This window comes from Gymnodraco acuticeps, unplaced genomic scaffold (assembly GCF_902827175.1).
Source record: "Gymnodraco acuticeps unplaced genomic scaffold, fGymAcu1.1, whole genome shotgun sequence".
In the NCBI taxonomy this organism is placed as follows: Eukaryota; Metazoa; Chordata; class Actinopteri; order Perciformes; family Bathydraconidae; genus Gymnodraco; species Gymnodraco acuticeps.
The window spans coordinates 657,782-669,051 of record NW_022990673.1 but is presented as its reverse complement, the minus strand read 5'-3'; the positions used below and the strand labels follow the sequence as shown (position 1 = coordinate 669,051).

The 11,270-nt window shown below is 39.5% G+C and overlaps 1 protein-coding gene across 2 annotated transcripts; it reads right to left on the bottom strand.

Moving 5' to 3' along the window:
* Positions 1 to 88: 88 nt before the first annotated feature.
* Positions 89 to 9,647, bottom strand: LOC117555103 (uncharacterized protein PB18E9.04c-like). 2 transcript variants are annotated; one of them, XM_034229828.1, is made up of 5 exons: positions 9,361 to 9,647; positions 5,218 to 5,400; positions 3,219 to 3,752; positions 1,997 to 2,154; positions 89 to 1,774 (listed from the first exon to the last, which is right to left on the bottom strand). In XM_034229828.1, the coding sequence occupies exons 1-5, from the start codon at positions 9,428 to 9,430 to the stop codon at positions 1,730 to 1,732; spliced, it is 990 nt and encodes a 329-aa protein (XP_034085719.1). In that variant the 5' UTR covers positions 9,431 to 9,647; the 3' UTR covers positions 89 to 1,729. The 2 variants fall into 2 exon arrangements, with proteins under 2 accessions (XP_034085719.1, XP_034085720.1); XM_034229829.1 differs by lacking the exons at positions 89 to 1,774; positions 1,997 to 2,154 and adding an exon at positions 2,621 to 3,102.
* Between the last annotated feature and the right edge of the window lie 1,623 nt (positions 9,648 to 11,270).

Sequence of the window (11,270 nt, the reverse complement as noted above, 5' to 3'; positions counted from 1 at the left end):
GATCACTGTTCAGTTTTTGTTTTGTTGGTGCTGCAGTCAGAGAGCACTTAATAACAAACTGTTAATAATTGAGATCTGAAAAGCATGGGAGGGTTTCAAAATCTTTTTAATCATAAAACACAAACAGCTCAAAATCAACATCTGGCAGCGAAAAGCCTTCTCTGGATACTTACACACGTTCGACACGTATCAGAAATATAGAGTATCATTTAGAATCGGATGTACAGAGGGGTGACGAGTTTCAAAAAAATAAACGACAGAATATGTCTTTCAAGAGTCATCCCTCCTTGAGTCGATGATCTATGACATGCATTTAAGTACTTATGAACACCCCACATTTTATGTTCATTTCTTTCCCTTCATTTTGTCATCCATCTGTAGTTATTCAGGGCTCCAAACTTAAATTGAGGACGCAAGTTTTAGCTCCAATTTATTTCTATTGACTGTCTCTAATTTCCACTCCCATTTTCCTGCACTTACACAAAGCACATACAATTAGGCTGCTACATTATTTTATTATTAATGGAATATTTGTGAAATTGCCTACTGCGACAACAAGGTGCTTTCAGGTCTGTGGCTGAAGAACCGCTGAAACAGCATGAAGAGTTTCATGAAGTTGTCTTTGCATGATGCAATCATCAGTAGTACAGGACAATGCTAACATTGTGTGGTAAGCCACGGGCCTATTTCAGTCTGCAGCTGACACTGTATGAATGAGGGCCTGATGGGGAACCTGCTCAAGGCGAGTGTTCAATCACAGGCAAGTCAGAGCAGCAACCTGGCACTATATGTGCGTGTGAATGGGAATCACACAAAGCCCTGGGAATGACTGATAAATGTGGACGTTAGTTGGCTTGAATATAAATACAGTTTGCATTAAGAGCTGTTCATAAGATGTGTAAGGCACTCTCCCCTGGACACAAGACTCCGGGAAAGAAACAAAAACTCACACTGCACATATCAAAATCAGGCTAAAAGGCAGCAGGATCTTAAACATCGAAAATGAACAAAAGAAAAAAACACTTAAATATCCCCCATAACGCCTTCAAAAATACACATATGCCCCTCAGACTCACACACATACACATACACAAGCTCAATCTTTCCCATACACAAACACATTTCTCATTTTTTCCACTCCTGAAAAAGTAAAGTGCAACTTTTTTAACACTATAATCAGGCCATTTGTTATGTTCATTTCTTTTCCCAGGCTTCTCCGTACGCCTGCCAGACTTTCCGCTAACTTATAACAGGGAAATTAGACCAGTACCCTCCGGTGAGAGTCTGGCAGGACAGGCTGAATCCGTCCAGGTGTGAACCGTCCAAATGATGAATGCAACTGATGATTTTGCCTCCTGCTTTAGACCCTTTCAACTCTAGGGAAATCAAAATATATTATACCATCTCCCCAGTCCCGAATGAGGGGCGGAAAAATGTTAAGCATACATTATTCATCAGAGGCCTAATTTCGAATTACTGGGACCAACATGACGTTTTGCCAAAAGGACCCCAACATGGGCGATTTCTTCATTGTCCATTGCAGCTTTAATCATGTCCTTTCCTTAATGTCAGGGATCAAGATAAATGAAAGCATCCAGAGGTTTCCCCACACCTGCCCAGAATGCTTTGTGTTTTTGCTGAAGAATTGCCAGGTTCTGCACAGCTGTGGCGTAAGCCTGGCTTCAAGGAGAGTATTTGGGAGCTAGCATTTCTTTTTGTCATGCATCCATCAGTAGCTGTACATGGACAAGGGTGTGTCCTCCATCATATCATCCTGCACAAATGGAAATGGAATAACACAACTGAGTATTCACAGCTATTATATATTATAGCTTTAAATAATTAAAGTAAATTATTCATTAAACATTAGAAAGACATTAGTTTCAACTTTGATATACTACTAGAACTAGTAAGTAAAGTAACTCAGTGCTGGACATTATCTGAACAAGTTGATATTTCAGGGACAGGACTGAAAGTGGATGTCACAAACTCTTACCATAGGTAAGTCCTGCAGCCTGCGAAACTCTGGTCTGTTGTCTCTCCGGCGCAGTTTGAGGAAGAGGAGCAGTGTGATGATGACTGCAGTGATGATGAAGGCTGAAACCAGGCCAGCCAGGAGGGGGTCTAATGTGGGAGAGTCACGGACAACCGTTGCTGGAAGTAGAAAACAGAAGAGATACTTGAGATGGACACGTTCATTGTTAGACATGCTGTAGCTCTAATAAATGTCCCGGAAATACACCGTTTAAGATGGATTGGATTTAACGTGGTGCAAATAGAAGAATTTTCGCTTCCTGAAGCTTGTGTAAAGCTGTGACTGGAACTAAATATAGATTTACCAGCAGCATGTGGAGCTCAAGTGTTCATCATGCAGCCCATGACAGAAATGTCAAACACAGGATGGTGATGTTAAGCTTTCCTGTACTTCGGTTGAGTAATTGAATTTATTTATAGGGCACAATTATACAATTTATTTTTAGAATTCGAATCCAGTAGTTTATATTGAATGTGCATACACTACAGTATGTTTAGGTTTTCTCTAAGGGTGCTGTTTACTCTCTTACATCATCATTCTTGACCTTTCTATGTTGATGTCTCTCAGTGTTTGCATATTTCTGAGCATTTTCTCTGCGTTTTTGTCTGTTTATTCCTGTATATGGGTGTTGCTATGGAAGACTTTTCTGTAAACTTTACTGTTTTAAAGTAGCAACAACCACAGAGCACTGGATGCATCCTGTTCCTTTAGCTAGTGGAAAGAGGCGAGGTGCCAAGCATGTCCTAATAAATCCACAAAGAGTTAGAGAAGCAGAGAGAATTTTATATGGAATTCAACTGAAACCAAAAGTCCAGTGGGTAGAGGTGATCAGGTTTTCCTTATTTTCTTGGTAAAATTCCTTTCAAGGTGGAGGTAAGATACTGTAGATATAAAAATCATTTAGCAAACAAACATAGGGCTACAGAAAAAGAAAGAAAACAGAGTCCCATGACTGCCTCTGTCTCTTTCCCAAACAGCCATAATTGTAGAGTGCCTGGTGGTGTCAGTGCTTGCAGAAGATGTCGACGGGGGTTGTGTTAGTGTCTGTGTGTGTAGAGGACTGGCTTCTGCTGGAAAACAAAGAACAGTGTCTCCTTTGTTGTGAAGCCAATTCACTTTTGCTCTGTCAATATCCCGGCAGAAGAACTTCATGCACTAACAACAGAAGATATGAGGCACTTACTATCACCCCCAACGATGAGCTGCGACGGCAAATCGGCTAGGGGTTCGGCCTTGGCGGTGGGGCTGCTCGGTGGGTTGCTTGTTGTCTCAAGTTGGGGTTTGGTGGGGGTCTCAGGGTGTTCGTCGGGCTGTAGAGTGTTTTGCCGAGACGTTGACTCAGAATTGGGGGTCTCTTGAGAGGAGCTGGTGGTGGGCATTGAACTGGAGTAGATGATGATCGCAGTTATGGAAGCTTCAGGCTTTGGTGGTTCAGGTGTTGGGACAGAAGTGCTGTGAGTGGTTTGGTTTGATGCTGTAACGGAGTCAGCAACTGCAGGTGCGCTATGACTTGTTGTGGGTGGCGTGGAGGTCGGTGTGACGACACTGGTGGAGTGAGTTGTGTGTGTGGGGCCGGTGGAGGTGGAGGTAGTTGGGGTGTGAGACGTGGGGGCGTGGCTCGCAGACGGAGGGATTGGAGGCTGAGATGTCGTCAGATTTGTTTGGTTACCATTGCCTTCAAGAACGGCAGCCTCTGAAGAAGAGGTGATGTTGGTATCTGCACAAATAGAAATACATTATTATAAGAATATTGTGATTCCACTGGGCACATTTTTCTACCACGCTGAAATACTGTATGTCTAATCACCAAGGTATCACTAGCCTGCTGAGTAATACCTTTATGTAAGAACTGTGTTGATGTTGCCTGACTGCAAAATAGTCAGTTAACCTAAATTAATACATAACTTCCTCTAGTACTGCGGTGACAAAACCACAGCACACAGAATTTCCTATAAAGTATTGCTTGACAAGTACGGCTTCATTATTAAATGTTGCTGTAGGTGCATTGCACATCCTAGTTTGAAAACCATTTCCAATACGTTTTGTAAAATGTTCTGTGTCTCAACTTCTTGGCACTGAAAACGTTTAAATACTAATTCTGCCTATTCGGTTATCTTAATATAGAATTTACAGATTACATTTGAATAGTAATCTTCTGTATGGGCACTAAGACCATGAATAAAAACCAATATTTTGCAATTGCTGCATGTTTTAACTGTACTTACTTACAGATTAACACATCGTTATATGTTAGGATGTTTACACGCTAAACTAAGATGCTAACAAATTCAATTTTGTGCCTGCTTAACATCAACATGTTAGCTTGCTCAACACACCAAAGAGCTGTTAGCAGAGCTGTTTTCTCTTACACTTGTTAAAGTGTAAATGTTCATAGCTGCGGGCACCACAAATATAAATCAATTCGCCTCAATTGTATTGTGTGGAGGCAGAAAACTAAAAGTTGAATATCTCTATCTTAAAATTATAAACATTTTTACAGTACTCTAATATGAACTGTATTTCTTCCACAAAATAGTCCCTGAAATGGTGCCTTGCCTGTAAATATGTTCATGAGTCAGATGCGTGAACCAGCAGCGGTGTGTGAGAGAGATAAAGAGTTTGTGTGTCTGGAGGGGGGAGTATTTCACTTCTACCTTTCTCACCCCCTTGTGAAAAGTCACACAGCATTAATCACTTCTCTCTTCTCCTCAACACCAACCAACTTCTCTCTCAGTTTATTTTACCATCCGTTGGCTCTCACTACAGATTGCACCTTAATTATTCAACTCGTACCGTCTTAATTCTACTCATTTACTTGTGTCTTACACCGTTTTAAACCTTCTTTCATGATCTGTTCTCTAGTTTTCAAAATCCAGGCCCAGCTGACTGTCAACACTTTAACCCAGACGCTCACTTTGGCCCACTTTTGAACATGGAAAAAAGAGATAAGGACTTACTTTGTTAAATATAGCTGCTAAACGCAAAGCCACCTGCGGCTGACTTTGTACTAAATTCTTCTTAAGTGTCACAAACCTTCCCTTCTGGCAAACTTCAACATCAGATCATTTCTCTTTGCCACAACATACAGTAGACAAGTCAAGCAACTAATTCAGTCTATCATATCAGACATTGTGTGTTTTATAGTGACTAACAAGGGATCACAAATACAGAGTTGCAGTTACCGTTGATCATTGTTTCCTCTTCTGTAGTTGCGTTGACAATCAAACTACCGTTGCTTTTTGAACTTGAATTTGTGATATGATGGATTGGGTCCAGGATGTCAGGAAGCTCAGAGTGTGCCTCAGGAGACAGCTCTACAGGAAGAACACTTTGTGATGAAGAGGAGGCAGGAGCAGGGCCTTCATCTGATGGGGAAAGACACATTTTGATAATGGTCAGTCTTTGGAATTGTCTACGAGAATTGAATAGCCTATTTTCGTATTATTTCTAGCAAACATGGGACAACAGACACTGTGCAAACATCCCAACCATCTTAATCACTGTGGGTTTATCAGTCAGCACAGGCCACTGTTTATCCAAACAATTATTAAAACTAAAAAGTGTTTTCTCATAAATAATTTATCCAGAGAACATTATCTGACTATGCATTCATACCTTTCAGCACTTTTTCAGGGTTACAATGCCTAGAACATTAAATAATGTTTCCTTATCAGAAAGTTGTAATGGCTTTTTAAATGTATGTTTTACTTTTCTTTACTTTGTATTTGTAATTGAGTTCATCTTATTGTGAAAGAGGGTCACCCCTCAATGAACCCTTGAGTATAAATAGAGGTTGAATCAATATAGATGTTTTTTATTTTAAAGACAATTCAGATTGAACATAGTAAAAAACTGTCAATTATAGTGTCCGTCCAAAAATTATTTGTTACTTATAGTGAAAACTACCCTTGGATGATGGGTTAATAGACTAAAAGCTTTAGGAATCCAAAGTACAACATATAATAAGTACCCTGTATCAAGATTGATGCAAAACAAGTGACATTTGACCTTTTTAGAGAGATTTAGCAACAACAAAAAACACTTCTGGGGTCATTTGGGTGGATTCTCCATATCTCTGGCCCCCCTTGGTCGATTTTGACGAATGCAATCTCTTTATAACTGCTAGAGCCAATGGAATCGAGGGGAAGTTCTACACACACCAACACATGAACAAATAAGGAGTGAGAGTGACGCGTAGCCAAAACCGGAAGCTGCATACACTCTGCTGGCTACCATTAGCAGCTAACTTGTGTGCTCCGATTTTTACATACAAATTGAATTATGGATTATAAACAATTGCTTCAAAGCCACAGATACATTATTAACCTATGGATCAACCGATTCAGCCGCGTTTTTTCTCGTTTTAATTCCATTGAACAGGTCTTTGGATCAGATTGACAGCTACGGTGAGACGATCTCCCGTAAAAGCTCCGTAAAGGGTGTTGTGATGTCTGTGTTTGCTTCCCCTGTCGCGAGATCGGATCGCTTAGTGATGATACTATACTTAAATTATCTGTGGAGTCTCAGCTTTAATCGGATCTATTGTATGTGCAGTTTCGATAAGTAATAAGGGTATCTTTATTTTTAATTCTGTGCTAAAGTGCGTTAGCATTTTTTTTTTTTAATAAAACCGCACGTCCCTGCGGTGTGAATATCGCGCATGCGCATATCGCGGTTATCGCCATGACACGATATATCGTTCAGCCCTAGTGAGCGGCTTCATCGGAACAAAGATGAGTGCAATGTCTCAAAAGAAGAAGATAACATCTAATTGTTACTTTGCAAATCCATATTTTGTTTTGCGTATGTGCAGGGACTATTATTTGAGCAGCCAAAATGTGTTTTTATCTTGTTAATCATGTCTTAAATCTGATGTATCCCAATCACTTGTTGTGGAAATGGATACTGGGAACTGCAATGAGGCAGAACATTGTAAAATGACTGTAAAACACAATATCAGACCATATAAAATAATGGTTAAGGGCTGACTGACTTTTGCTTTACATGACATCTACCCCAGCCCCCTAAAGACCTGAGGAACTTCTGTTCTGTGACGTAACATCCTTTTAATGAAGACCTTCGATCTCTCTCACTCTCTCTCCTCCGCCTTTAGCTCAACTCTTCAAGTCTTCATTTCTATTTCTACCTGCTGCCCTTTGATGAAAGCCAGAGCCCTGTTGTAATGTAATGTCATTACCGTTCACTAACACACTGCCATGATGCCTTTCATTACCTCCATAATCACTCACTCAGCTCATCAGCGCACACAGAAAGAGAGAGACCTGTTTGAACTCTAAACGATACAAAACACACACTCATAAATAGGCGGAGGTGCTTGTCTCTATAATGCTGGCCTTGTTCCTTCACTTTAGCTCCATTAGAGCTGTGAAGGTCAAATGCTGGAGTAGTATGTTGTAGATATGTGTGTGCAGAGTAGATTCATAAAGAGAGCCACTGTTTACGCTGTTGCACACTCCTCTTTGCAGATATTGCAGGGTTTTACTTTCCAGGCCAATGCAGCGTGCAGCGGGAAGTAGCTGTGGCTCTCTTCCCCCCCCCTGCCAGTTAGAGGACAGCCAACCGTTCCTCTGCGAGCAGATGTCTGCCGCTTCAACACTCAATTCTGGACATGCCTATCTGTAATAGCTTCTGTGTGAAACCCATCGAACTGCTACTGTAAAATCCCATACGTCTTGGTTTCACAGGACATGATTGAAAAGGCTGGAGAGCACTCTGTGCATGCTGTCTTCAGCCTTTCATCTGAACCTATTTTACTGCCATACAATGTGACCTCTCTCAAGCTGCATGTCAAGCCTCCAGCCTCTCATCTTTTACAGTCCCAGGTCTTATTGTGCTACATGTGAGAGCCTGAATTCGCTATAACTCAATAGTTAGTTATGTTATTTATTGTGTCAAATACATTTCCCAGCCCCTTAAATGGACTTAAAAGAAACCAAAAATACTGCACATACTACACAACAACTTTGCATTTTTACTATTATTCTTTTTTTTTAAATGTTTAATCATCCGAACAGAAGGATTTATCGGAAATAAATGACATGTTACTAAAATGTGTAGTCTTTAAATCATCCAGACAAGAGAGACAATAAATAACTGTGTTTGAACTGTTACTACTTTTAAATGTAGTTTATATGTACTATTACAAAGCTTTGGGCATTGTGATTAGGACAATCTTGTTTTAGTTTAATGAATAATATGTAGTGACTTATATATTCTTTTGCCAAATTAAAAGAGAGTATTAGATAGGTTGTGTCTTTTGAGCATTTATAATGTAAAGTAAGATACATATTGTATAATATTAAATGTGCTCTGCTTAAGAAAGCTAATGCTAGAGCTAATCTCTTTTAGAAATTAAACATTTGAGTCAGTGTCAACAGAAATAAATACATATTTGGATACATCAAAGTCAAATTTAAACAACATCCCTAAATCTCTATACTGTATGTTGATGCAAATACAACCTAATACAATTAACATATGTTATAAAGTCTGGTTGCATTGCTTTGATTTAAAATCTGTTCATAAAGTCTTTACACTGTTCTAGGCAAGCCAATTAGCATGCATGCAGTATAATGACAGTGTGCTGCTGCACACAGTTAGAGGTGTCATTTGTCACAATGTACTTCCCTGCTCATTTACAGCCCATAAATATCCTGCAGTGGAGCCGGCTGTTTTCTTCTCATTTGAATTTCAGCTGGAGGAACTGATGGGACAGTTCTGCCCAATAAAATATTTTCAAATGTCAATAGTCTCATTTTCTTTTTATGTGAGAGACACTGATGGAGAAAAAAGAGAGACGGTTGGATGGGGGAAATGGTTCAGAACAGGTAGGAAGGGGAAGCGGAAAACAGGATGTGTGAGATGAGTGTAAATGTAATGGAGAATGAGGAAGAAGCAGAGAGGGGGAGGGAGGAAGTGATGTGATGGGAAAGATAAAGTGTGAGGCCGTTAAACAAATTACAGAGGCTCCACACCAGCTGCGAGGCCACCATAAAAAACTAAAAAACATATGGATATGGGAGAGTCTTTCTATCCCCTAATGTCAAAAGTTTAAAATGAAAACAAACAAGAGGAACTGAACTGTTTAGGGTGTAACAAAATAGGCTGTGAACTCACTTCATATCTGTCAGTTCGAAACTCTGTTAAAAAACACCACAGGTGCCCGGAGGCAGGTGAGATGTGTGCGTGTGCGTGCGTGTGTGACACAGTAAACCATTCAGAATTGTTGTAGCACAAATTAACTAGATTGGAAACCGGAAGCACAAAGTCAAGGGGAAAAAACAAATACAAAAAACACTACTTACCATTTTCAGCGGATCCCAAGTTAAAAAGCAGCAGCGCACAAAGGGCAATCCACACTTTAGTCTCCATCATCTCTGTCCTCCGGTGTACAGTAAAATAATCTCCAAATCAAATGTCTCTTCTTGTCTCGAACTCTCTTTTCTGCCCTCGCGTACCGTCCGATCCCAGACTTTAAGGGAGCAGAGTGAAATCACAGGCAGCTGTGGGCTACTGTACAAACCACTGCAGCTCTGTCAGTGTGTGTGCGTGGCTGGAGGGACTGAAGGAGGAGTGTGTGCGCCCCTCTTCCTCTCTCTCTCTCTCGCTCTCTCTCTCTCTCTCTCTCTCTCTCTCTCTCTCTCTCTCTCTCTCTCTCTCTCTCTCTCTCTCTCTCTCTCTCTCTCTCTCTCTCTCTCTCTCTCTCTCTCTCTCTCTCTCTCTCTCTCTCCAGAATCAGTGCCACGTGTTCTCTGTTCAAAATAGTCAGTATGACTCGGTGCCATAGCAGTGACGCTTATTCTGTAGAAACATCTCCCTCAGTAGCCCACATAAGGGCATGCACATCACATCAACAGAAAACCAAGAAGCAATAGCCTACAACACAGTCACTACTACGGTTACTCAACCAACCCAACTCTAGAGAGTAAAATCAGCACATCAGACAGTCAGAATAATTAAATAAAACACATTTAGTTTATGTTTATTTGAAAATGTTTACGCATTTAATAAACATCAAGAAAAAGGAAAATAGAGCAAATGTATACTAGACAATAGAAGTTGTTCCTGTGTTTGTCTCCACTTTTTTTACTTTATTATGGTTTTCACGTATTTATTATATTAATTAGCACGCAGTCATTCATATGTATACCAAGTAATTAAAAACTTTACGATTAAGAATTTAAAGATCAGATTTTTCAATTTTGTTCTGGACTTGATTTAATAATTAGGCACATTTTCATAATGTTGATGCTGCGTATCATAAAGTTATTAATATAAATCAATTAAATCTACTGTGTACATCTGGAACATTAGTGTTTGTCAAGACAATTATTTAATAAGTCACCAATTAAAATAATAAACATTGTCTTCCAGTTATTTAAATTAATCGGGGAACTTTAAATGTATAATCCTCGCTTTTTTCACAAAAGTGCATTGCCCGTTTAAATGTGCCTGTTTTAGCCATAGACTGGTTTTAGCATGACTGGCGCTTTTACAGGGCGTTTTAATGAAGTGTGACATCTTTGATAACCCACGTTGGGGCGCTGTTGCTCTACGGATGATTGCTTATTTGTGTACAAAATACACTTGTTTTTTTGGGAATAAAAGCTTCATCATGCCATCCTTTTGTTTTGACCTATATGTGGGGGAAAATACGCAATTTAAAGTGACGTGAAATGATTGGGCAAATTCAATTGAATTCAAAGAAATAATATCATTTAGAATCATGTTAGCCAATATGACGCAGCAAGAGTATATGTAGCCGATACAATGCTGTTATGGATGTTCACTGAACTCCACCTACGTCATATTGGCTATAACATTTATGTCCATTCATTACCATTTATGTATTTACTTAGGAGTCGGACCCACCCCTTATTATTGTTTTTATGATAGTACTTGCGCTGTATACTTCTGCAAATGATAAAGATAATAACAACATTCTTGATGCCATAATTGACAGAAGAACCCTCTTTAGCCATTTTCATATTATTTTTGTTGGTTTTTGTAATTAAATAATAATAAAATATCATTTTTATTTTTATAATCTAATGCTGACATTAATGACATTTCATTGGCTAGAGAGTAAAATGCAACATTCAAGTGTATATCATATTCTACATTACCAAGGAGCTTTTGCCCGTAAAAATCGATGAAAACGAAACATGAAACCTAAAGTGGCCATTTCTTCTCTATATAACCGAACATTCGGGAA

Bases quoted from the DNA above. Each gene is read 5' to 3' on its own strand.
- LOC117555103 (XM_034229828.1), bottom strand. From the start codon at position 9,430: ATGATGGAGACTAAAGTGTGGATTGCCCTTTGTGCGCTGCTGCTTTTT. The intron at 5,401-9,360 runs GTAAGTAGTGTT...TTTCCCCATCAG, and splicing joins CTTGGGATCCGCTGAAAATG to ATGAAGGCCCTGCTCCTGCC. The intron at 1,775-1,996 runs GTAAGAGTTTGT...CCATTTGTGCAG, and splicing joins GGCTGCAGGACTTACCTATG to GATGATATGATGGAGGACAC.